Source organism: Podarcis bocagei (assembly GCF_964188305.1).
Source record: "Podarcis bocagei genome assembly, chromosome: 3".
Classification (NCBI taxonomy): Eukaryota; Metazoa; Chordata; class Lepidosauria; order Squamata; family Lacertidae; genus Podarcis; species Podarcis bocagei.
Window position 1 is genome coordinate 22,975,365 of NC_138127.1, and position 27,893 is coordinate 23,003,257.

The following is a 27,893-nucleotide window of genomic DNA, read 5'->3' on the forward strand; positions in this document are numbered from 1 at the left end:
TTTCCTCAGAATAAGGGGCAGTGGATAAACACTTGTCTCTTTAGGATATATGGCTTATTTACACATATATGCAACCTGATCTTATGGTGGAGGGGCTCACAGCATTAACACCCAATGTGGTCTTGCTTTTCCCATAGCCACAGCCTTGGATCCCAGTACATCAGGGATGGCTATATATCTCAGCTGCCCAGCCTACTTCTAGCTTAAAGCTCTCTCTCACACAACTCTGGCTTTTGCCTTTCTAACTAAGAGATAGTTGAAATAAAGGGGCCCACCCATTTGTTCTCTGGCACAGAGCCACTTCCTTTGTTCCCTCAACTACCCATACTATGGGGGGCCATTATGACCCTTGCATGGCTAATTCAGCAATTGGATCCCTGTTGAATTTGGGGAATTATAAGGAACTCGGGCATACAGCCTACTCGCTCCCCCACAAAAAGAAAAAAACCCACACCTTTATCCTTCAGCCTCTAAATGTGGATAAGAGGAACACTTCCCTCAGGTTATACAGAACAACATAGAGAAAGGCTGACAAAGGGTGGGGATTCTAGTTAAGGAAGGAAAACACACAATCACTCCTCCAGCCCGCTGTCCCTTTGAAATAGGAAAATCAAATATAGACATTACACTAAGGCTCCACTAGTTACTTCTAGAAACCGATAGTCCTGTGAGCACCCGCAAGTGTCCCAGAAGCAGATCTGAGAGGTACTGTAATCCTGGAATGTAATCTAGGATGTTATCTTGACATGTGGTAGGTAAGGTCCCCAAACCACAGACTTAATTTACGAGTGGACACGCACAGGATTGCGCGCCAAGCAAATAAAACCCCAGAGCGCGTGCTCGCTTTTGCAGGTCCCCAAGCAGTTCTTTCAGACTTCTTTCCTTTCCAGCCAACACGCAACCTTCCCTTCCTTATCCCAAGTGCGGGATATCAGTGGCGCGCAAAACCAGAGGAAAGTCCCCGTACAGAAACTTCCCTGGAAAAGGGAAAACAAAAAGCATCCACTGCTGTGTTTGCCTTACTGGCACAGCTGCACAGCGTGGGCGGCTCTGCCTAGGTCACGGGGCAGAAGCAATTAAGGACAGGCAGGGCAAAGGCTGCTCCTGACAGCGCCTCTCCCTTCCCGCTCCCTTTGCAAGGCGGAGGGATTTTTATTTTATTTTCTGAAAGAATTTTCCCGTGGAATGTGACGAGTCACCACTCACGTCAAGCCACGCCGCGGGGGAGGGCTATTTTTACCGCTTAGAAAGGGCTGCCAGAAGAAAAGCCCCGCCCCTTGCTCCAAAGTTGAGCCAGGGGGGCTCCCTTTCTAATAGGGAGAAGTGGGGGGAACCCTACCTATTGCCTATCTATAACCCTATCCGTTCTCCCCGCCGCCGCGCCCCCTAACGTGGTACATCCTAGGAACTACTTTGTTCTGAGGAGGTAGAAAGAAAAAAAGGCGAAATAGGCGGGCAGTCGACGACGCGTCACGCGCTTGGAGGGAGGCGGCGCAAGCGTACGAGGGCCGTTTGTAGTTCCGGTTGAGGAAGCCGCCGCCGCTCGTGCGCCTCCGGAGGCTGCTGATTGGCTGAGCCGGCGCTCGTCCCTCTTCGCTGTCGGCGTGACGGCAGGCGGAGGAGGAGGAATAGGAAGCTCCTCCGCCGCCGCCGCTGTTGGTTTGCCGGCTTCGGCTGGAGAGTCCTCCTTTCTTTGGTTCTTGAGGCGGTGCGCCCTCCCGCCTCTCTTTTCGCTCCCCTCACGCTCTCCTCGGCCTCCGCCTCCCCTTCCTTCCTCCCCCTTTGCCCTCCTTGCCTTCGCCATGGCCACCCGCTCGTGCCGGGAGAAGGCGCAGAAGCAGAACGAGCAGCACCAGGCCATCCTGGCCAAGCTCCTGAGGGAGGAGGACAACAAGTACTGCGCCGACTGCGAAGCCAAGGGTACGTCGGCGGGGGGCGGGGAGAAGGACCGGACGTTGGGGTGGGTCGGCGGGGGTCTGAGGCGGCGGCCTTCGCGGTGAGAGAGACAGGTGAACAGCCAGGGGTGGGAATGGTCCTTTGTGCCTCTGTGGGACACCCCTCCCCCCCTTTTTTTAACCTTTCCTAGGTGGGTGGGGGGCCGAGGGTGCGAAATGGGAACGTGGTTGTGGGGTGGCGGCAGCTGCACCAGAAGGCCGAACAGCCCTGACGAAACCTTATTATAAAAAAGGCACCTCTGTGGTTCGCTGGCAGGCTTTTTCCTATCACTTGCTGTTGTATCAGCGGTATCGCTGCGGCCACTGCTTCCTGGAACCGGCTTCCTTCCTTTCCTATTATGTCTCTTTCTCTCTCTGCTTCTAACAGGACTGACAGTTACTTGTAAGGGTTTTTTGTGGTTGCTGGGGTGTGGGGGAAATAAAAGGTGTTGCGTATAGGATGAAGCACACACACACTAGGCAAGAGAGTTCCTGCATTGCAGGGGGGTTGGGCTCGATGACCTTTGTGGTTCCTTCTGACTCCACAGTTCTGTGATCTCCCGCCCTTCTAAAAGCAGGGTTTGATTTGAGCAGTGCTCTCCTCTGAGGATTTAGCAGGCACAGAGATACACCCTCTTCTAACACTTAGGAGTAGGAGGACTCCCGTCCTGAGTCAGGGATGACGAGGATAAGGGCTAAGTTCCAGAGAGGCTTTTCAGGTTTGTTTGAGAGTTTGGGCATGCCTAGTAGGATTCTTGACATTTTTTGTTTTTCCTTTCCCAACTGCAAGCTGTAATGCCATAGAGCAATTTGGCTTTGAAAGTGTTCCTTAGTTTTGAAAGAGGGTTGGTTGCGTGGCATGGAAAGGCTAGCTGCTAAAGATGAGCATGCCTGAGGCCCTGTTGGTTCGCGGAACCAAATTCTTGGTTTTTTTGCCATTATTTGGAATGATACATAGAAGTGAATATTGTGTCATTTTATAAGTTCCCTGATGAAGAGTCTGGTTCAATGTGTTGAGGTTGTAAGGATTTGCACACTATGCTCTTCACCACAGTGGCTGGAGTTGAGTAAGTGCTGTTGACATTGACACTGACACATGGAAGTAAGTTCCACAGACCTCAGTAGGATTTATAGAGCGGTGTTCAAGGGCATGTTGCAAGGGCAGCAGAGTAAAAGAAAAATGCCCTAGGTGGCTCAGGATTTTGCATTTTAGAATTGGTTTTGACTCAAGTACAATCAGTAACTTTTTTTTAGTTATGATAAAAAGTGACAACATTGGGCTTTTCAAGACCTACTCAAATGGGAAACAGTATCTGTCTGGAAACTTCTCTGACATAGCAGATATGCACAGGTGATTTTTCCCCTATATTGATGACTAGTTTCAGGTGGTGGTGATGAGAGGCCTTATAGCCCATGTGTTAGTGTTCTGCAGGGACTATTTTGTTTCCCAAGCTGTTGTAATATCTAAATGACCTCCAGGGTGAGAATATCCAGAGGTCTTGAGATAGGTGTCATCAGCATGCTAATACCACCCAGCTCTGTTTCTTCATCAGAATCAGGTGGTGTGATAGGGAGATTGAATCAGTTTCTGGAATCAATAGTGGACTGTAAGATTGCCAGAAAAACCCTGAAAACAAGATCAAAGTTAAGATCAAGGTACTGATAGTAAGAGGTTGATTTGTTGTTATTGTTGCTGCTGTTATTATTGAGGTGGTGGGCAACTTGTTATGGTTGGGGTTGCAGATTGAGGGTGTGTGTTGATTCAGCCTGTATTTGGAAGCCAAGGTAGAATCTCTGGCAAGAAGTACATTCCACCTCCCAATGCAAGCACCAGCTGTTTCCTCACAGAAAGACCCTGGTCAATTTGATCACTGTTATAGTAACATCCAGTTTACACTAGGACCACGTGTTGTACACAGGGCTGCCTTTGAAGATGTTGGAAACTGCTGGTGGTCCAAAAATACAATTTCTAGATTATTCATAAAATTGGCTAGTTATTAACTTGATTGGCCACTGATCTGTTTCCCAACACAGTTCAGAAGTACTGCTGCTTACCTAGTTTTCAAGTCATGTATAGGTCTTTAGAGTATTTGAAGGAGTGCCTAATTCCACATGAGTGTTAAGGGTGTCTTCTTAGGTCCTTTTTGGGTGTCCCTGCCTTCAGATCCGTTGAGTGGAACAAGGGCCTTCTCAATTGCGGCTTCCTGTGTGTAAAAAGCCATGAAGGTTTGCCTTGTGCTGGATTTCAAGTCTTCCAGGGTTAGATTAAGATCTCTCTATTTACCTGTGCCTTTTAACTGCATTGTTAGATTGGTTTTTTCCTGCTGCTTTGTTCTGCTGCACTGTTGTTTTAATTGTATTTTGATTTTCTTGTGTGTGGTTAAATATTTATTCTAAGCCTCCATATTGATATGGAAGTTATCCCATTGAAGGATGGGGTATTAAATATTTTAAATTAATACCTAGAGCAACAATTCAGTTCTTACCAAGTATGATGACATTCCTTCCTTAATCTTAACTTCTTTTTCTAAACATACTCCAAAAATAGACGGTCAGAGCTGAACATTTATTGCAGCAGTTGTCAGGGAGGAGTGGTTTACAGACCTTTAACTATAAGTCTGCCCACAGTCCCTTGAATGAATTAGATCATTGCATTATTTCAAAGTCAGGGAAACAGACTGTGTGGTTTTATGCAATGTTTGACCTAGAATTTCCTTGATGTTTCATTTGTTGCCCTACCATAATAAGGAAGAGAAGTGAGTCATGCCAGTGGGCTAATGCTTGCTTTGCCTGAGCACACATCAGGAACTTGTCTCCCTAACAAATGCTGAATTGCCTATGCTGAATGTTGAAACACAAGATAAAAGAGGGAATCCTGATTTCAAAAGTAAGAATAATTTAATAGGCTGAGGCCTAGAATTGCTGCATGTTACAAGGATTCACTTGGTTAGCAGAACAGCTTTCATTACTTTGCTTTCCAGATTCAGTCAGTTTCCCTGAAGTCATTTTTCAGATGTTTCAAAGCTTCACATACAAGAAACAAAGTTAACTGTGATCAGCAGTCTGTAAAGTCAAACTTGGGAAAAGTACAGTTGCTTACTGAGTAAAGAGTAGCATCAATACTTAGAATGCTGGGTAGCAAAGTAGCAAAATGAGTAGGGAAATAATCTTGACTAGCAACCTCTCTTTCTCCCCCAAATGAGATCCACCTTTACTGTAGATCTGATGTGGGAACCTCTTTGTAATTCTCCATCTTCCCTTCCTCCCACCTTCTTTTCTACATCCCATCACCCTCCATATTGTGTGTGGGGGGGAACCCTACCATTCACACCCCTCAAAAATGTTAGTAGCATTATCATTTCTATAATAATATCAAAGTAGTAAAATGCTAACCTTGACTTTAAAAGGGTGTTACTATGCTGTGGTGCGCTGTCTGGAGAGGGTACTGTGAGGCTAATTATATCTGGTCTTGTATGGTGTGGTTTTGTGGGGTTTTTTGCTGTTGTTATTGCTGTCATTGTGTGCTGAGGCGTGTGCATCAAATAAATAAAACTCCTTTGGGTTGTAATGACCTAGTTTAATTTAATTCAGGATATCTGCCATCTCCACTCCCATACCTGCAGTTGTTGGCACCTTTGAAATTAAAAAACATACAGCATCTTGCATAGTGCATTACAATTGCTACACCAGGCAGAAAACTCATTAAATGGTCTACTAAGACCCTACCAAGCCCTTCAACAATGTTCAATTGGTCCATGGGAAAAATGGTTTGGGAACCACTACTTTAAACCTAAAGGGGAATTAGTGGTGGGGAATCTCTGGGCAGTGGGCACAATTTATATCTCAGTTTCTGACTTCTTAATACTGCCTTTCCTGCAGAGGGAGGATGTACATGAATCCAGTACCCATGGTAGAACCTTCCTTCATCCCACTAAATATGATACTGTGTTGCATGTGAGCATGGCTAATGAGTGCACTGTAGTAGAAACAAATGGAAACAATCATGTACCAGAACTCCGCACCATTTATGCATGGTTTATGTCCCAAGGCACTGCACGTATAAGTGAAATCGCTTATATTTGAAACACAACCGAAAAGGCCTGTGAACATCCAGTTCCGTCCCTTTTTTGTGACGTTTTTGGGTCACTTATGGGTTTGGGCGATGTACACATATTGAATGCACCTAAAACAGTCGCTGCCTGTATGCAGGGTGTTGGGGGGGGGTGTTAGTTGAAGAAGCAATAAAGATACAGTGGTTATTCAAAACTTATGCAGCATTGTTGTTGGTTTTTTTTTTTAAGTAAAGGGGGCGGAGAGCCTAGCTGGGCTTGTCCGCAGGGGCAGAGAGTCCCGCATACCTCCCTGCAGCAGCGGAGGGTGCGCTGCACTTCCCTGCAGTGGCAGAGGGCTTACCACGCCTTTCCCGGGAATTTACAAAGGGGAGGCATATAGTAATAGTAGAAATGAAAAGATATAATGTGTACTTGACTTAAAAATTTAAACAATAACCTGGATTATTATCTAAGTGCATCAGCGCTAGAATACTGCTGTTGTATGATATGGGGACAATCAACCTAACTGACTTAGTCAAGTGGCTAAAAAGAGTCCAGGTTTTTATAGTGAAATAGTTAATTCTATCTTCAATTTTATATTTGAGGAAGAAAAAAACAACTCATTTGCTAGGAGATCCAGACGATTGCACCCATGGGACTTCCCTTCTGGAGGAAGAGGGAAGGCAGTTTTCATTTATTTCTCCCTGCAGCCCCAACCATGCTTCCCAAAGAATGTTCTAGACTAGAGGGTTACGGGACCATTTAGAACAATGTGGGTGGCATTAGGGGCAAGATGAGAAAATGCCTCTTTTCCCATCTTCCTCCAACAGGAGCTTCTGCTGGACCTCAGTTCCTTCTGCAGTATTAGGAGCCTTTCAGTTTGAGGACAACTGGATACAACCACAGCAGAAAACATCAAAGTGCCTTTGAAAATGTACTGAAAGAAGTTCCCTTAAAAGGAATTTGCTTTAAATGTGGTGTTCCACTAGAATTCCCAGGTCTTGGGAGTGAAATCCATTATAAAAAATGCTGGCCCACATCACTGATTGCAGCACAATTCATTTGAAAGTCATAATTGAGCAACAAGAAAACTTCAAAGGACAACTTGAATTTTAAAAATTGCTGAACTACAATTTATCAGCAAGTTATTTGTTTAGTACTAAGTCAAAATGTAAAACTTTTCTCCTGTTGCAAGTGTTAATTTTTAACATAGAAAAGCGAGGCAGAAAGTGTGATTGCTGATTACTGCTATTGTGAAAGATCACCGTCCTTGTCTTGTACACATTTGTCCTTCGTATAGAAATGTCACACACTGTACCTCTTGCATTTCATGGTATTTTGGCCCCCATTGTTTACAGTTTCTTTAAGTATTTGTCAACAGAGAATTGCATTTAATGCATCTAAAGTGCCTACTAGTCCATGAAGGCTTATGTCACAATAAATCTGTCGGTCTTTAAGGTGCCACTTTACTCTTATTGTTCATTTCAGTTGTATAACTAAGTAGCCTTTTGTTATGACTCCCTGTTACTTGCTGCTTATAAGCCCGACATGCTGTTAATAGGATCAGAAAATAAAAGGCAATTTGGAACTATGGCATTGCAGTAAGAGGTAATAATTATATTTTATGGAAGTGGGAATAAAACAAGCCATTGTATATTACAAAATAAAGGTCATCCTTTAAAATACAAAATATTGGAAACCCATATGGTAGCTCAGTACCTTGTATGTAAGCTGTAGTTTATTACTTTCAGTCATAAATACTGTCACAACTCAGACCCTCACTCTTAACACCAGCAGGCAGCAGATTTGAGTTTTCCACTCCTTTGCTGTATAGTTTTGTTGTACTATATGACTACTGTGAAGTACCCATTAGCTCATTGCTTGAATCGTACGCAGGATTTCTTTCCTTTTTTTGTCAGTTTTCTATTTGAGCATACCAGGACTTAAGATACAGGAGAAATTTTCTGGCTAGTACTATTAAAATGCACAGCAAGTTGAATATATGTTGATTCACTTTAAATTTATAGCAAATTATCTGAATTACTTAAAGTATGCATGCTGTGATGAATTCTCCAAATTTTGTGTAATTGGTTTGTAGACTACAAACACAATAAACATTGATTTAGTGCAGATTTTAAATTTTGTTTATTATAGAGTGCATATTCTTGGCTCATTTGAAGAGCATGCCAAGTGTGGTGGCAGTCAAACTTTACATGATTTTAAAAATTGCATTTAAATTGGCTTGTATTTTATCTTGTTTATATGTGGGGTGCTTTGAGGATCCTTTTTATTGACTGAAATATGTCATATAAATTTTACATATTTCTTTAAAGTATTTCTATACCACCATATCAAAATATCAGAGTGGTATACAATGTTAAAACAAAAAACACAATCAAAACAATACAGATCAATCATTAAAATATCTGACTAATCAAAAAATTAAACACCTGCAAATGCCTTTGGCATAAAAAAGAGACACCTAAAACTTAAAAGCAAGGGTGACTACTGAATCTTTTTAGAAATCTTCCACAGCATGAGACTAACAACATGAAACTCCTGATTTCTCATTGAGGACAGTTGAGTCTCTGTAACATGGGAGACAACTAGTAGCACTCCTGGTTGATCTCATTTTCTGAATAAATATACCGTATTTTTTGCACCATAACACTCACTTTTTTCCTCCTAAAAAGTAAGGGGAAATGTCTGTGCGTGTTATGGAGGGAATGCCTACGGGTGGCATGCCTACGGATTTTCCTCCTCTAAAAACTACGTGCGTGTTATGGTCGGGTGCGTGTTATAGAGTGAAAAATACGGTACATTAAAACCATGTAGGAGGGGTAAGGATTTGGGCATCTGAAGGAGGTGAAGAAGATAAGAGTCATGTGATTCTGTAGTCAACTCACAACTGAAGCTGAGCATGAATTTGCTTATGAATTGATGAACAACTGGCTGAACATGTCTGTTATGGTTTAACTTGTGAACCACACTGATATCTTTGGATGAAGGGCAGTATATAAATGTAATAAATAATAATAATAATTAGTCCCACCAGGTCATTTTGGCCAAGCTTTTCGTGTTTTAATAAGACATTGTTTTCTGCTGGTTTTAGTATTGCTTTATCCCCCCCTCAACCCGGGTATCTTTTCTGTATTTCTGTGTTACTATATAGTGGTACCTCGCAAGACGAATGCCTCGCAAGACGAAAAACGCGCAAGACGAAAGAGTTTTCCATTTTTTGAGTCGTTCCGCAAGACAAATTTTCCTATGGGCTTGCTTCGCAAGACGAAACGTCTTGCGAGTTTTTTTCCCTTTTTCTTAAAGCCTCTAAGCTGCTAATAGCCGTGCTTCGCAAGACAAAAAAACCGCAAGACGAAGAGACTCGCGGAACGGATTAATTTCGTCTTGCGAGGCACCACTGTATTAATCCTTTGTTACACTTCTTTGATATGTATGGGTCACAAAGAACTGGAAATAAAAATAAAAACTTGCATCAATTATTTTTGATGGGGTATGTACTTGAATATTGCTCCAGCCCAAGTCCATGCTTCTGTTCTAGCAACTCATGCATGTACTAGTGCTGTGTGTGGCTCTCCTTAGCTGAATCCTGAATCAGGAGAGGAAAAATGGGTAGGGAGGAAGGATTAAAAGAGAAAAACATGAGATCGCTACCCATACAATCCAAGAAATCCATTTCTTTTATTGAAAGGAAGTGCTAACAAAATGATAATGACACTCACCCCTGAACTTCCAGTAGATGTAGAATTGCCAGGGGCTATAATTTATCATATCAAGGATGTGATTATAGGTGCTTTAAATGAAATGCTTCCCTCAGTGGTTTAGGCAGCTACCCCTGGAAAGGGAAGGGATCTTCCGTATCAATAGGTTCTCAAATTGAGCTCACAGAGATAAGGAAAGTTAGAAGGGAGAATATAAATTTTAAGACAAGAGTGGTCCTGTTGGGCAGTTGTATCAGAACTGGAAGAAAAGCATCCCTGCAGTAGGGACCATCATACAGATGCAGAGCCTCTACTTTAAACAAAGTTCAGTTTGGCTAATCTGCCTGTACCTAATCCATAATGATGTTTCTTGGTGACTGGATTTTAAAAGTAGCTTTAAAAAGTAGCTTTCGCAGTGATGCTCATTTAAGCATCATTATGTTAAAGAAAATGAAATGGCACTTCTCTTATGCCCTCCTCTGGCAAAAAGATCTACTACATGGAGGAACAAATTTAGTAAGCACATGCCCACCCACATGCCCACAATGGATCCTTTAAAATTAAATAGAAGTGTGTATTTCAACTACATTCAGTTTTGTTTTACAAGTGGCAAGAGAACCGTGGATAAAATCTAGCACTTCAGTTTCTGTAGACTGTCCCACATGATTTTGTTTCTATACTTTGTGGCTCAGACAAGGATTTATCAGCTGGTCTGTAACTGTCACAGTATAAATCATCTTACTTGGTTTACAAATTGAAAATATTTCTAATTTTGTGCAACATTAAATTCAACATCATTAATATGAAGACATTGGTTGCAAAGCCATTATTTCATTATAATGCCCTGTAAATGCTTGCATCATTCTTCTGCATTCACCCTTTTCAAACGGAAGGTGATCTCTTTATCTCTTCCTGTTGAATGTTTAATCTGATCTAGCGAGGTAATCTCTGTACAGCTAATCTAGGGTAAGAGGAATAATCTATGGAGTTAGAATAACGGGACTACAGTGGTACCTCGGGTTACAAACACTTCAGGTTATAGACTCCGCTAACCTTGGGTTAAGAACTTTACCTCAGGATGAGAACAAAAATTGCACACCAGCAGCAGTTGGAGGCCCCATTAGCTAAAGTTGTACCTCAGGTTAAGAACAGTTTCAGGTTAAGAATGGACCTCCAGAATGAATTAAGTTTGTAACCAGAGGTAACCCTGTATGCACAGTGGTCATCAAAATTGAGAATAGGATCTTACTTAGAGCTGCCATATGTCCAAAATTTCCTGGACATAGCTGCGATTTGTCCTCCGAAAATAGCGTCCAGGCGCAATTTTTGAAAAGCAGCAAAAATGTCTGGGAAAACCTGGGCATATGGCAGCCCATATCGGAAGTGTTGATTCTTTGGCGACATTCCTAAAAAATAGGTAAGAATTTCATATACATTTTTTGGAGATTTTGCAGGAAAAAAGCTCAACAACTTTGCCCCTCCTCCCAAAAAAGCTCTATTCCAGGATGCATTATGTTTCAGACAGGTGTCATAGGTCTTGTCATCCAGGCTTCCCTTAACTCTAAACTTCAGTTACTGATAAGTGTATACTCAAACCCTTGATCTCAGTTACTGGAATACTGGAGTATAAAAAAAATTCTGGGAGATGACTTGTAGATTGTGTGAACACTCAGCTGATTCTTGCTACAACTGAACAGAGGGATGTCAGTTGACTTTTTTTTCTGTAGGAACAGGTCCCTTTAATTAGAAGAGTTTTCAAAACTGGCCTGTGGACCATCCGTGGTCTGTGAGCTTCATTTAGGTGGTCTGTGGATTTTTGGTGGAATACAGTGGTACCTTGGTTCTCGAACTTAATCCGTTCCAGGAGTCCATTTGACTCCCGAAACCGTTCAAAAACCAAGGTGCGGCTTCCGATTGGCTGCAGGAGCTTCCTATACTCAAGCAAACTGGAACACTTTCCGGTTTGCAGTGTTCGGGAGCCGATTTGTTCGACAACTAAGCCATTTGAGAACCAAGGTACCACTGTACAAGGAGACTGCATGTTCATTATATTAAATATTAGCTCAGTTGGGGAGCGTGGTGCTTATAACACCAAGGTCACAGGTTTGATCCCTGTATGGGTGCATATTCCTGCACTGCCGGGGGTTGGACTAGATGATCCATGGGGTCCTCTCCAAATCTGATTCTATTCATATTGATTTTTAATTGTATTTTATTGCTTCCTTTATTGCTTTTATTTCTTGTGTTGTATTTTATTGCATAAAAAAATTAATTCTGTGAAGAAATAGAAGAAGCAATAAAATACAAGTAAAACCATGCAGTATCTAGCACGGATGAGGTATGAGAGACTCTGCTGGCAAGTAGGTAATGTCTTTTCCCACCTGCCTTGCCCCATCCTCCAGCCCAAGGAAACTTCAGAAGGGAGTTCCTCCCACAGGCAGTATGTGTATGTGTATTTTAATGAGCTGAATAGAGTGTTAGTTTATTTTTGGTTGCTATTTTGTTAATGTTAATATTTTATAAATTATAAATGCTGTATTGATTTGTTAATCATATAATATGACTTTGCTTTTTTAGCTTATTTTTAATTGTTGATTTCTTAACGATGTTTTATAGATTTCAATTGTTTCACTGATTAATTTTTTAATTATTCTATAAGATTTATGCTGTACTTGTGATGTTCTTTTATGTTCTTTCTTATTATTATTTATTGTTTGCAAGCTACTTTGGGATTCACTTGGAATGAAAAGTAGCATAGAAATATAATCAATCAAATCAATCAAAACTGTGTTGCATTGCAGTTGCTAAAACAGGCATAAAAAACCTTTAACAGTCTGCCAAGACAATCAGCATTTTTCAAGTTGTGCATGAGAAAAAGAGTTTGGAAGCTACTGTATTAGAAGAGCACCTCAGGTTTTGAAAAATTGTGTTGCTTAAGATACTGAGTGCTAGATTAATTTAAGCATTTTACTTTCACTGTTCACCTAATTTATGTATACATATAGTTGATTCAGGTGTTGAAGAAACTTGCAGCACAACTGGATATAACATCTAGAGATCCATGATCAGAACTCTTACTTTTAAAAATAGTTTAATAACAGCCATAGGGAGAAGAATATTTAACCTTTCATTCCGTCCCATTTTCTTAGGGAAAACTGTTTACCTTCAGCTTCTTTTTAGCCCGTGGGGGGTGGGAATCCCACAGCTATGTGTACATTTCCCCCCCATGAGGCAAATAGTTTTGAGTACATAATTTTCATTTGGAAAACAAGAGGGTGAAGAAAAGGATACACCCCTTTCCCCCAATGACATAGTACTGATGGGATTGCCTTCCTCCTCCACTGTTAATAGTTTAACGAAACGAAAGGAGATATGCTCTCAGACCTCCTGATCTCACAACTTACTTGACCCTCAACCTGTTTGTCAGTTACTTTGCTCCAATATTAGATCAAGAACAGTGTGTCTGTGTGCACGTATGCAAGTACATGCCTAGTTTTCTGAATAATTTGTTGCCTTTAAATTTTACTTTACTTCCCTGATTTAATTTTGCAGTTCTCATTTATGCCTGCAGCTATATTAGATTAGCATCAGCAAGTGTATTCTGCCAGGGCTATATCCTCTTTGTTTAAGTAACAAATATCTCCAGTTTTTGTCATAGTTGTGATTCCTGCCATGTAGAATTCCATAGATGCTCTATCATTACTTCTAGTGTATAATCTGATTTAGCGTATATTTTCATTTGTATCACTGTAGAAAATTCTTGTCTTACCTATAGAGCAAGGCAAGAAAATTAAGAAAGGCTCCCGGCAAGAATACATGTAATGGATGTTATACACACATCCCTTCTCTCTATAGAAATGGGTCAGACAAGTTATTATGAATGCAAATTGAAAGGGTACCTTTGATATTGTTTAAATCATGTCTGACAATATAATTATTTGTGTGAATCTGGTTTATTGCTAGACTTACTCATTCGGCAGGTAAATAACCATGTCTTCATAAAGACAGCAGCTTTTGGAAAATGATTATAAGAGACCTCATTGTATCCTGCTTTACCCCTGAAAATCAAAATATATCAAAATTGATGCATTTTTTAGCTCTACAAGATTAACATGCAGAAGACTAATGGAATTGTTCCATAGGAACTTGATAATTTTGTGCATCTAAAACTGGGCCATTATGTTTAGTCTTTTTCACCAAGAAAGTAAACTGATTATAGATTTACATTTTCCAAGAATTAAGGGCAGGTTTGCTTGTTCTCTGCATGGATAAATTAACAGTGCCACTAGGTGGAGCTGTTAATCCAAACAAGTGAAAATTGTCGGTAAGCATTTAGTTTGCTTACTGTTGAACAGTACTGTATTTTGGAATTATTAGAATACCAGATAAAACTGGCTGTAATGAAGAGCATAAGAGCTATAGGACTCCTGGGATAGGCAAATGCTAAGAAATCTTTTTAACCTGTATCCTTTATTGGAAGAGATATAGTAAGTAGTGGCAGAGCATCCATAGCACATTGGTAGAGCACCTGCTTTTTGAGCCCCAGATCTGAATACTGGCCTTTCCAGGTAGGACTGGGCATGTCCCCTATCTGAAATGCTGGAGAGTTGATGCTCGTCAGTGTGGACAATACTGGTCAATGGCCTGAATTGGTATAAGGCAGCTTTCTATGTTCCTAAATAGCATACAAAGAAAGATTCATACTGTTATGGATTTCATCTAATGAATAAAACAACCTATTGAAATGTTCCAGCTGAAAAAAGCCCTCAGTGTTGTAAGGGTGAAGTTTACAACAAGAATCAAATAGAAATTTGGTACCGATGTTTATGAGAAATTCAGGAAGTGTATCAGTTTATATATGTTGGGAGAATGTGAAAAATGAACTTTGTAGACTCTGATTTTCAGCCATACTATAGAAAGTGGACCTGCTGCTTTAAAATATAGTCAGTATTCTGAAAAATGAGGTTCAAGACATAGCTGTTGTCCTTAATATATGAAAAACTCAAATATGGCAGAGAGCAGGATTACCATTTTTTAAGGAAGTGAGTATATCTTATGTTGCATTATTCTCCAGCTGTGTGTCTTTAGAAACATTGACAGATGGTTGGCTGTGGCTTTGTATCAAAATAAGACTAAGCTTTTCCTCTGCTTTCTTAGTTGATGTGCTCCCCATAATTGCATAGATGATTACTGCAAAAAAAGACAAACAGATGTTTGAAGTACTGCTTGTTATGCTGAAGTTGTGAGGAAAGGTAAAAAGTGAGACCCATGGGAGATAGCTGTAGCATCCACTCTGGAAGAGAGGATATTTTCAAAATAGATTAGCATATGTAGACTGGAGCAATGATATCTAAACTCTCAATAGTTTTGATCATATATGCACATACTGAGGGATGGCTGGAATAAATGTCAAAGCCATCTTTGACTTAGTTGTCAAAGATGTTGGGCTGTGCAGTGAAAGCATATTGTTTGTTCTGATGTTAGTTCTCCATTAAATAGCTCACTGCAGAAACCACAATGACTTTTGAGAAGTATGATTATAATACACTCATGCAAATCAGAGTATAATTATTCCTGGGCAACCATATCATGACCCAGAATCCCTTCTTTGAAGCTTTTTTTCCAGTATGTCTGATCCTTTATGATATAATGATTGAGCTGGTACTTTCTCTTTCATCCAATACGTATAAAACAAATGACATGGGAAAGTGGCTTCTGTGGCTACCTTTCCCACTTAATAATTCTCCCCCCCCCTCATTAAACCCATGAACATGCAATTTTGGACTTACCACAGATGTGCTCACTATGAGTTTCAGACCTTTTGGTAGGCTTCAGAGGTACTCTTAACAGTGCAAATGCAAGTCATTTTATGACGATCAATGACCATATCAGGACAAAAACACCAATTACAAAATTTAAAAGCTGCAAATGATAAAATGATATAAAATTGAATCTTTCTGCCAGTCTCTTGATATTGGTGAACAAAGCTCAAGCTAATCTTAAGCTACAGTGGTGCCTCGCAAGACGAAAATAATCCGTTCTGCGAGTCTCTTCGTCTAGCGGTTTTTTTGTCTTGCGAAGCAACCCTCTTCGCGGATTAGCGCTATTAGCGGTTTAGCGGCTATTAAAGGCTTAGCGGATTAGCAGCTAAAAGACTATTAGCGGCTTAGAAAAAGGGGGGAGCGAAAAAAATCGCAAGACTCGCAAGACGTTTTCGTCTTGCGAAGCAAGCCCATAGGGAAATTCGTTTTGCGAAGCGCATCGAAAAATGGAAAACCCTTTCGTCTAGCGGGTTTTTCGTCTTGCGAGGCATTCGTCTTGCGGGGCACCACTGTATTATAAATTGTTTCCAACTCATAGCAGAAAAAATAGCTCAAAAAAACCAACCAGAAACAGAAACAGAGCAAAATATAGCAGCAGGCAATCCATCAGACTACAACAAAGGGTGAGATGGGAAGCAGGGGCCACTTCGTTGTCTTTGATCCAAGACCAGCTATGGCCTGGTTTGCACATTATGGTTTGCAACCATGGTTTAGCATAAATGTGCAGCCTTCAGGAGAGAAATTGCAGCTCCTTTGTTCCTCCCTGGTCATTCTGCTGCTACACTTAGCTAAACCATAGTTTGTCTTAGAATGTCTTCAAACCTAGAGCTCTCCTAGACAAACTACAAGCTTTAAACTGTAGCACAAACCTTGGTTACATCTTATGGTTAGTTTGGAGAAAGCTAATCACACTCAGCCAAACTTTTTTTCAATCACTGTAAGTGTTTGTTTTTGCTTTTCCTTTCACCTTCCCCATCCTTGTTTTTTCTTTTGAGCCTTTCGGATTTTGAGCCTGCTGGCAAGAACTATCGCATTGGTTATTGACCGTTTTTAAGCTGCTCTGGAAGCCTATTAGCTGAAAGCTTGCAAGGAAAACGCTTTAAATCAGTGTACTGGCAGATGTTGCCAACTCTCAACAGTATGACCAATGGCCAGGGATATTGGGAGTTGCTGTACATAACATCTGGAGGGCACCACATTGGCCACCCCTACTTTAAATAAATGTATAAACTTAAGAGTTCTAAAATCTCTCAAAGTGCATTGACAGTTTTTTTTTGGGGGGGGGGGAATTCCATTATGAGTGTTCTATTGCTGTACCAGCATAACAAAAAAGAATATGGCCATTACTTAGGATCTTTTCTAGTCCAAATACTAAAGGCTGAGACTAAATAAAAGAGAGTGGCCCACCAGCTGTGACAGTCTTTCATATAAATCACGACTTCTCTGGAAGTAGCTGCGACACAGCAGGCTATAAGTCCTTATGGGGTATAACAAATTTGCTGGGACTTTTCTCCTTCATCTTCCTCTCTCCCCTGCAGTAGCATTTGCACCCTTGGAAAGGAGGAAGCTGGATACTATATCTATCTATCCATCCATTCATCCATCCATCCATCCATCTATCTTAGTTTACAAAAATACGTGCATTGTCTCTTTTTTCAAGTTTCTACAGATCAGTTTCATTTGTTGTGAGACATTAGTGTTGCATGTAGTATTAGGTTGGGAAGAAAAGAGGGGAGGAGGAATGGTGAGTGGGGTAGGCTCAGGTGGTTCTGCTTCTATTCTTCTACTTACACTGTGTGGGGTTTTGTGTCAGCATCACTTTTATGGGTTCTCTTACTATTTGCTTGTTGCATTTCCTTGGTGGTGAGAGAGGTTGGGGGTGGCCTAGGGTGTGGTTGGTTGTAGTGAGATTTGTGTGTGTGTATGTGTGTGTGTATTTTTGCATCAGGTTAGCCAGATTGATACATATGCTGTCGACGGATTCTTGTTGTTGACTTGTTGGGCTATGTATGTGATAAAGGGGAACCATACTGGGGTGAAGGCATCTTCTATTTGTCCCCATGTCAGTTTCAGTTTATTAGTTAGTTTTTCTAATAAGGCTGTTTGCCATACTATTTGATACCATTAGTCCATGCTTACTCCTGACAGGTCTCTCCAATGTTTGGCTATGATGCTAGCTGGATACTTGTAAAGGCATAAGTCACCCTTAAATTTGTTTTTGCCATTTGGGCATTTTCACATGTGGTGCTGATAACATATTTTATCATTGAGTGCATTAGTTGTAAATGTTAAATGAGTTAGAAGGATGTTCTTGTTTTTAAATGAAATGTGTAATCTAATACACAGGCTTATATTCAAAACATACAGATGGGCAATATAAATAATGATAAAATGCCATGTGAAAACAGTTGGTGTGTGTTATTCTGTCATTAGTAGCACTGAAAATTTCACAGATAAAATAAATAAGATCTACCATTTGAATGTGCCTTTTACCTGAGGCAGTTCTACCCAACAAATCTGTTGTTTGGGTTATCATCCCATTGCAACTTCCTTTAATTTTCAAAAACACACAAAAATCTTTTGTTAATAAGAGTTCAACTTAACTTTGTTGAGACCATTATGGAATTTAAATCTGTGACGTAAGAAAAGGGTCACGTGTGCTTGTGTTTTATCATGTGAATCAGTTTCCTATGGCACCCCACATTCATGTCATCTTAGGTCAATGTAGGTGTGACCATGGGACTATTCCTTATGTTTTGCAGATTGCCTGTTTCCCCTTCTAGCACTAAAATAATTTGGTCAAGCAACCATTCCCATAATTTCCACTTACACATCCTACCACACAGCCGTAGGGTACTACACCACTCACATTTCACACAATTCTCAATACCCCAAGGACCACCTCTCCCCATATGAACCAACTTGGACCCTGCAATCATAATTTGAGCCCTTCGCGTGTCCCCTCCGCAAGAGGCCTGGAGGGCGACAACACGAGAACGGGCTTTTTCTGTGGTGGCTCCCCACTTATGGAATGCTCTCCCCATGGATGCTTGCCTGGCGCCTTCATTACATATTTTTAGGCAACAGGCATTTGGCTAATTAAACAATCTATGGCCTTTTAAACTGGGGGCAGGGGGGATTATTGTTTGTGTTTGTTATTATGGTATGTATTTTTGTGCTTTTATATTGTAAGCTGCCCTGTGATCCTCCAGTGAAGGGTGGTATATAAAATGAATGAATGAATGGAACTGCCCATTTTGTTCCAATATCTTTCTAAGAGGGCTAGAGATTTAAAAAAATGAAAGCTCAGAGTCTGGGACACCTGCCAATAAGCACCACTGGAAGCCTTCACAGGTGCCATGGCAACCAAGGGTGCTGGATTGGCAACCACTGAACTATAACTGTAGAAGACTTTGATCCAATGGACTGCTGGATATTATTATCTTCCTAGAGTTGGAAAAGCAATTTGTGATGCTATGCAAATGGGCCACTGCCTGGGAAGTAAAAGCAAAGGCCTACATGCAGTAATATGTGCAAATGGACTGTCTGAATGATAGTCTTAAACTGTGCAGGCTGACAGTTGCATTTATATGCCCGAAATAAAACTTATTTTAAAACATAGCCAGATCTTGCAATATTTTCATATCAGTTATTTCCCATAGGTCCACGATGGGCTTCCTGGAACACAGGTGTCTTTATTTGTATCAGATGCGCTGGAATTCATCGAAATTTGGGGGTTCATATATCAAGGGTCAAGTCTGTCAACTTAGACCAATGGACACCAGAACAAATACAGGTAAAGAAAACTAAAGTTATAGTGGGGGCAGCAGAAATCTTCTGGAAAGTTTATTTCACAAGCTTAATTGGTAAAATGGATTATTCTTGCCTACCTTAAAAAAAAAAGGACCAACAGCTGTTATTTAGTTAGAGGCATTTTCGTTAGGAGGACACTATGTGGCAGCCACTATGTTTGCTTCCCTTGCGGATTTCAGTATTCATATCTACTTAAAATATCAAGACTACATATTGAAGGCTGTTTGAAACTGCTTCCACATGACAGCTACCATTTTCTGTGTGAAAAGAGTAATGAAATGGGTTGACGTTCCATGCTAATAATGGCTTGTCTTTGTGCTGCCAAACTTGTATTGTGGCAACTTGCATAGTCTAACAGTATTAAAAGCTTTCTAGCCAATAAAGTGAATAATGCCCTGAAACTTTTGACCCTCTATTTTGTTCACTTATTCAGAGCCTGATCTATTTTGGCATAGTTTCTCCCATTTTTCTTAGGGCTTCTTCCATATTCAGAACATGATCCCAATTGCATTTTTTTTAAAAAGAAGTGATTTTTACTGAAGGCAGAGAGAACCTTCATATTGCCCTCATTAATAATCAGGGTGGTAATAGTATCAGTTTCAGTTTTTCAGGCTGAAGAAAGGGGGAGCATCGTCCCAGTTGTTTTGATAATCAAGGTGCACCCTGGCAATTCTCCAAAAGAGAGGCCTGCTTTTTGGAGGGTGTCACAAGAATGTTTGATAAATCAGTCCTGTTTTGCCTTATCTCAAAATAGCTTCTGACGACAGTCTTTAAGGATTTTCAGTTTACAGGAGCATTTCACTTGTGTTACATTATCCAGCTTTTCAACAAAAACATAACTTCACTTAGCCTGATGACCTGTTCCTGTCAACTATCATTTTGTCCATTAATACACGTAAGTAGAATGCTATAAATTTTTAGAAACGTGACATTTAATTATCAAAAGGCAGTTTAAGCAAAATTGTCAAAAATACAGTACTTGCAACATCAAAAATATAGAAGCAGTTTATGTTACGGTATAAAAGCAGTGTGCAGGATATTTTATGGTAGCGGAAACATTTTCAATAGGGATATTACCTTTTTCTCAACACTAAAAGTGCCAGATAATATCTCCCTGCCAAAAACTTACAATAGAATTTATCATTGCTTAGGCAATACTATGCAACCTTATCCCAACAAGACAAAACTTATGCACGTTACTTATGCTTAAAATAGTTATCTGCTATCAAAGGAAAAAAGGGGGAAACTGACAAAATGAGGGTTCTTTTCCCTGATTTTTTAAAAATCTTCCATTTAATAATCTTGACTGCTCCTTGTAACAGTGCAGAACTCTGAAATACTTCCACAAGCTTTTGCTACACGTAGCAAGAAATCAGTTAAGAGTCATACCTTAGGATTTTTGTTGTGTTTGAAAGTTTTACCTTGCAGAAAGCATACAAGGCACGTCAGCACTGTTGCTTTTGCAGAATATAATTCCATGAGAAGATTTCATGAAAAGGCCTAAAGCCAGAATATTATACTTGTGAAAAATGACTACAAAAGTAGTTGCTTGAATAGTTACACATTTACAGGCCACTTCTAACTATAAATACTCAAAAGTCCCATTGATCTTGATAGTAATGACTTTCACGTACAAATGGTTATGACTTCAGTGGCTGTGTGTTCAATAAGAATTAAAATGGTTCATCTTTTTTCTTTTGCTATTGCTTTTAGTGCATGCAGGAGATGGGAAATACCAAGGCAAGGCTACTCTATGAAGCTAATCTACCAGAGAACTTTCGAAGACCACAAACAGATCAGTATCCTTTGTGCACTGCCATACTGGGAGAAGACAATAGTAATTTGAGTATTATTACAACGTACATGATTATAGTCTACCGTGCATAGAGTGATTAAATTGAAAAGGAGTAAAAACAAGAAAAAATACTGGACGATTGGTTTCCAATGAATTGTGAGACAGTTTTTAGTTTATTCCAAATAATAATGTATTCAGAGATAACATTTGGTTAAATACTGCTAAATATGTAGCAATATTATGATAAAGAGCTTGGTCTAGTAGATCACTTTTAGTAGTGCAAAAAAAAAATATCACAAATAAGCATAACCCAGATGACCTCTACCCCTGTCTTTGGTTGGACAATCTCTGAGGCATCTCCCATTCCTATGTACCAGGCCTAGGCCTAGTGCTAGTGCATGTGAACTAGTGATGGTAACACATTTTGGAAACAGAGTTTGGAAGGTAGTCCACTCAGTTCGGAGCCAGCACTAGCACCCATCCATTCTGACATGATTTATAATGGCTTTGTGGCACACCTCTAACAGTGCCTTTCCCCTGACCTGTCTCCAAGTGTTACCAGAGTTGTGGAGGGGAAGGGGAAATGTCAGACAACAGGGCTAGCTAAAACTCAGGGCTTTTAGTTCTAACTTACTGTAATGAAGACTTCTGAACATGCTTGGAACTATAAAAACTGTTTTTGTTTTTTTAAATTACCCCTAGCCCATTGATAGCCAGCAGGGAAGCATTAACTGTGTATAGCATAGGTGTGACTACATTAGTCAAGAAAGTGCACCTCCCTAACTTTTTCGAGTCTGAACTAGGAAAGTTGGGGGAAATTTAAAGAGCTCTTTTTTTTTTTTTTTTTTTTTTTTTGCTTACTAATGCTGATCATATAGTCACTCCTCACATGCATTTTGAGATGTAGTTCAAAAGATTTTATGCTAGAAGGCTCGATGTATTAAGGTGTGCTTATATGAAATCAGGTATTGAATGAGACCTTGCTAAAATACTAATTAAAATTGAACGTGTGTGCTTCTAGCTTTAAAGATCTTATCTAGGATATAACTGGGAATTAAATGTTTTGTACTGTAAACCCTCTTTAGTTTGGTCTGTGTTCTGTCTTCCTTAAGTTATCTGATCTCAGAGCTGTGGAATTTTTCATCAGGGATAAATACGAGAAGAAGAAATACTATGACAAAAATGCTGTTAATATCAGCAGTGTAAGTAAACGATCAATTTCTTCTGAATTTTGGTTTAACATGTCCATGTTGTAATATAGTTAAATTATGCATACTATGACATATTTTAAGTGATTGCTCCCCACCTCCACAGCCCACTGTGATCCGCCTAACAAAGCTGCTCCTGGCAGTTGATGGATCCCTCTCACAAGGCATGGGATAGGGCATGGGGCAGCTGTAGCAGGATGGGAAATCAGAGGCATTTTGGGCTACCCTCTGCAAGCCAGGAAGAACTTTCTGACAGTAAGAGCTGTTCAACAGTGGAACAGACTACCTGAGGAGGTGGTGGGCTCTCCTTGCTTGGAAGTTTTTAAGTAGAGGTTGGACAACTAGCTGTCATGTATGCTTTAACTGAGATTTCTGCATGGCAGGGAGTTGGACCAGATGACCCCAGGGTTCCTTCCAACTCTACAATTCTGTGATTCTGCGATTCCTCCCCTTCCTGTCACTTCTGCAATCACTGTGCATGGATTTTAACAAGTGAACAGGACACTTGCTTACTAACTATGTGATATCACAACACCATGTGATTTACATGCTGTGCTTGTTCCACCCATCTGTCAAAATTGACCACAAAGAGCAAAAAAGTTTCCCTGCTGACATATTATAAAAGACCAACCCTGTCAGTACAGAGACAGGAAAAAACTGATTATCGTTAATCATAGAATTGGTGTTAATGACTTGCTTGAAAAATAAAGTACTGCACCATGCCTACAAGCTGAGGAACTCTTAGGGAGAATGAAGAGGAACGTGATTGAAACCTGCTGTCAAGTATTTGTGACTCTAAACTGATGGGTGGGGTACTGATAGATGTTCCTTCAAGGCTCACGAGAACCTTTGCTACTGAAAAGGACGTGGGCATGTAAACTCATTAACTGTAAAATGGAAATTGCTTTGCTGAATCAGAACAGGGATTCCTCTAGCCAAGCATTGTATCCCCTGACAGTGGCCACCAATTTGCATGGCTGAGCCGGCAATCCTTTGTTATGATCAGAGATATACAGCTTTAACATTCAGCTCTGCTGTTATGGCTAATTACCATACTTCCAGGAATCCTTTTAGACCTTCTGAGAAGTCATTTGACCTAGTGAGCACTTGCTATTCTCATGGCAATGAACTCCATAAGTTGGTTATGTGCAGGGGCGCCGACTTATAAAAAATATTGGGGGAGCCCGCGAAAGCTCATGAATAATTAATAAGCTCATGAATATGCAGATAAAGTGGCACCGCCTCCTCGTGAGCGAATAGGGGAGAGCGTGCTGCGCCTATTAATCAGCTCCGAAGGAAATTGGGTGGAGCTTTTGCTCGGGAGGGAGGGCAGGAGGCATGCAGCCCGACCCTGTGCATTTTGGGCTGGGGGAGGGGCCGCGGTGGCGCTCTGCTGGAGGGGCGCCCGAGATTATTGGGGGGGCGGAGCCCCCCAAATGAATTTTTGAGGGGGCTCGGGCCCCCTCAGGCCCCATGGAGTCGGCGCCTATGGTTATGTGTTGCCTTGTTGACCACCTTCATTCACACCAAGCTCCTTTTGGGAGGGGGGTAACTTGAAATGCAAATAACATATATTTTTGCTACCTGTCTGCTTGAAGGTAAGCAGTGTGGCTCTACTTACAGAAGGCACCCCTATATTCCTCTGCCTGAAATCCGTATTGGAATTTTGCTGTGCAGTGATCTATATCAGCCCATTGATCATATTACTACAACTTTTACTTGGCGGACTGACCTTGACCTTTTAAAAATCCTAATACATCATTTTAAAAGATAATATTAATTTGCTTTTGGGATCCAACAGATTCATTATAATCCTAGCCGAAAATAAAGTTGCCTATTCAAAATGACTTTAGTTTAACATTTTTTTAAAAAAAAAAAATCTTACTATTTTCACATTCCAAAAAAATAGCCCCAATTTGCTTGTAATACTAAGCCAAATTATTACTTAGTGAAAACAAGCAAGTGACCTTGAGGAGCAAAGTCACCATGATTCTTGTTCCGGGTACCAACTTGCTTGCTCATTCTTGCTGAGCCGTTGTTTGACTTACCCTGTGGCCTTATTCTCACGTAATGCTAAACCAAAAGCTGTTTGGGTACATTGGACCTCACAGTGTTAATTTAAATGCATCTTAGGTCTAACAAAATATCTTGGAGGATAAAATGGAATTTTTCATAGGTGAAATGCTGGACTCGGAAGAGAAACCAAAGAAACCAGTGTTGCAAATTTGCCATACGATAAAAACTGCTCCTGCATAGCACAGCAGTGTTTTGTAATTTGTGGACATTAAAAAAATAATAATAATTTAGTGCTCTTGAAGTGAATAATCACAGCAAAATAGAATTTTTCATATAGACAAACTGCTAAGTTATATTCCTACCCACAACAAATGCTATGGTTTGTGAGAGTTAAATATAAAAAATAGTTTGTAGTAATCAAAGAATAGAAAATACAGAGTAACAATTTGAGAGTACAAATGAAATGAAGTTGTTAATCAAAGCACTGTGGTTCCAAGTGTTACAATGAGATGTTGCCAGCAGAATTTTTAATATCACGTGTGGCTTATGGAGCCTCTTAGTAATGTCAAGAGTTGGCCGTTGTTTATTTAAAGAGGCGGTTGCTCAGTGGTGGAGAACATGCTTTGCATGCAGAATGTCCCAGCTGTGGCACTGTCTTGCCTGCCTAGTTTCTGGAGATAACTGAAAAGCTTGGGCTGATGGATTTGGCATTTCAAGGCTCCCACACCTCTACTTTGCAGGAGCTCAAAAGTTTATTACTAAGAGGTAACAATGGGCTTTCTTAGGCCTTCTGATTGTGACTGCTCTTTGGGAGTTTATGGAAATTTCTGAAAATACTGCAGTAAATTTCAAGGGATAATTGCATCTGCTCATAAACAAGCTGAATAATACTTTGTTGAATGCTGAAAATGCCCTGCTGATTACAGGTGTATGTAGAAATTCTCAAAAGACTATACAAACTGCATTATAATACACCCGGCAGTTTATGTTAGAAGGCTGTTCCTTATTAACTAAGAAGATTTTTTCCTTTACTGTTTCAAAATGGAGTGCTTTATTTGAAAGTTATACATTTAGAGTTCTGAGTTATTTTGCTTCAATCTTTAAATAAATAATTCTGTTAGAATGAGCAAGAACAAAGACACCTTTGCCTCCTTCCCCTTCCCCATGGGACAGTGTTCATTTTCAGTTTCAGGACATTAATATTTCAACAGTCACACTGGATAAAACTGAACAATGGATGAAATGTAATTATTTTCCCTCGTGCTTCTGATGTGATCTTATCCAAGTTCATTTCTTATTTTATATTCTGGTGAATTCATCCATAAAGCATTCACTATTGATTTTTTAAAAAATTGCCTTTTGAAAAAGCTGTAGTAAAATTTTTAAAAAGATGAAGAGGTAACTGCATGTAATTTGCATGTAATGCTAAGCCCAAACCATGGCTTAGTGCGAAGAAGTGAACGTGGAGGTGTCAGTAAAGGAGATGGCAGCAGCTTTGCTCCTCCCTGATTGTTTTTCTGCTGTGCCGTCCTGAGCTGCAGTTTAACTTAGTGTCATCTGAACCTGGACTCCCTCCAGACAGCGGCGGAGCATATGCCCGTGCCGCCCAGGGCGGGCACGCTCCCGAGGGGGGCGTGGTGCAGAGGGTGCCCTCCCAGGTGTGGGATAGCCGCCTGGGTGCCCTGCAGCTGGGGCGGAGTGAGCCGCCCATGGCGGACATTCAGTGTGCTGCCTGCCTGCAGCTCCCAAGCCTCCCCCAATCTGTCAAAATGAAGGTGGAAGGGGGGAATGCCACCGGCAAAGCAGCACAGCTCCCCCCTCTTACCCCGGCGGCTCGGGGTAGGCTTGGGAGTCATAGGCACACCAAATGTCACCACTCTCAGTGAGGGCACCTGGGGCGGTCCACCACCCCTTTCTACGCCCCTGCCTCCAGAAAAACCATAAGCTGTAAATCATAGGGCAGCTTATGGCCTTTTTTGAGAGAGCTAAACCATGAACCTTTGTTTGGATGATATGTTAAACCAAAACATGCCCTAGCTGAGTGCAGCCACAAAATGACTAGGGAGCAAAGCAGCTGCAGTCTCTTTTCTAGGAGCTTATTTTGCACTAAGACACTGGTGGCGCTGTGGACTAAACCACTGAGCCTAGGACTTGCCGATTAGAAGGTCGGTGGTTCGAAACCCCGCAACGGGGTGAGCTCCCGTTGTTCTGTCCCTGCTCCTGCCAACCTAGCAGTTTGAAAGCACGTCAAAGTGCAAGTAGATAAATAGGTACTGCTCCAGCGGGAAGGTAAACAGTGTTTCCGTGTGCTGCTCTGGTTTGCCAGAAGTGGCTTGGTCATGCTGGCCACATGACCCGGAAGCTGTATGCCGGCTCCCTCAGCCAATAAAGCGAGATGAGCGCCACAACTCCAGAGTCGTCCGCGATTTGACCTAACGGTCAGGGGTCCCTTCACCTTTACCTATGCTTTGCAAAGCAAGCCAGCATGTACTCTTGTGCACAACTGTTAAATTTTGTGTGCTTTAGTTAAATAGCTAGGTTGGTCTGAGGAAGTATTCTGAATTCTCATTGGTCTTCCTTGGAACACTTAATGTTTTCAGTAGCGAAGTTAACCAAAACATGTAATCCTCAACATGCATATGTTTTGTGTCGCTGATTTCATCTCTGTTCTGTCTTGTCTGTATTTCATCTGTATCTTCTGATAAATGAGAAAGAGCAAAGTAAATTGATGGTTATTCTGTAGTCTTCGTGAAATCTGCCTTGGCTCCTTTTTCTCATCTTTCATCTGCTTTGTACAGATGTCTTCCTCTGATGCTTCTCAACCTCTGGCATCTTCTCCTTCTCTGCAAGCTGCTTCTGAGAAAAACAAAATAGAGGTATCTCCTCTTCCTTGTGTGCTTGTTGCATGCAGATGCTTTCTACGTTGAATTTGAATAATGTTGAAAAGTATTCTCTAGGCCAATCCCATGATTTGTCTGTAAACATTTTAATTTAAACCACAAGTGTTATTGTACCCCTCCTTTTAAGGTAAACTGAAGAGATCCATTCAGCTAAACTTAACTTGCATGGTTGAGAGTTGAGGTGGTGGTTGTGTCAATATCCCACCTGTTTCCTGTTCTGTTACAATAGTATATGGAGTTTTGATACCTTTCCACAGTTAGTGTTAGTGCAGGTGTAACGCTACACTGTTTTGAGGCTTGACAAGACAGGGGATGGTACTGAAACCCAAATTTCATTGTCTTCCTAGGGTACTTTAAATTACCTGGGTAAGACCTCTACCATTTATCAGGAATTTTAATGGATGTGAGACACAGTCAGATTATGACATTGTACTATTACATCTGAAGAAAATATTTGAGAGCTTAGTGTGATCCTGCAATCCTCAGTGAGTGTCTTCTTGAAATCTATGCATTTGTCTCAAGAGCCAGACGTTGTGAAATACATAAGCAGCAACAAGCAAGTAAAAAAAGTCTTGGCCTAATATCTGCCTCTTCAACAGTCAGTTCCAGGCCAGGCAATTCAGCTGCTAAGTGG

The 27,893-nt window shown here is 40.8% G+C and overlaps 1 protein-coding gene and 1 long non-coding RNA gene across 5 annotated transcripts in view; one reads left to right on the forward strand and one right to left on the reverse strand.

Moving 5' to 3' along the window:
* The window catches only part of SMAP1 (small ArfGAP 1), a 64,541-nt gene that overhangs the window by 6,879 nt on the left and 29,769 nt on the right, over window positions 1–27,893 (forward strand). The window contains exons 1-5 of one of the 3 annotated variants that reach the window (XM_081186933.1): window positions 1,591–1,920; window positions 19,190–19,323; window positions 21,054–21,139; window positions 22,262–22,337; window positions 27,158–27,235. In XM_081186933.1, coding sequence (XP_081043059.1) covers window positions 1,803–1,920; window positions 19,190–19,323; window positions 21,054–21,139; window positions 22,262–22,337; window positions 27,158–27,235 — 492 coding nt within the window. In that variant the 5' untranslated portion in view covers window positions 1,591–1,802. Of the gene's footprint in view, window positions 1–1,590; window positions 1,921–19,189; window positions 19,324–21,053; window positions 21,140–22,261; window positions 22,338–27,157; window positions 27,236–27,893 lie in introns of those variants that run through there. The other 2 variants (XM_081186935.1, XM_081186934.1) reach the window with 2 other exon arrangements.
* Window positions 1–27,893, reverse strand: part of LOC308583156 — a 289,914-nt gene that overhangs the window by 2,024 nt on the left and 259,997 nt on the right. The gene's annotated exons all lie outside the window — the stretch shown is intronic.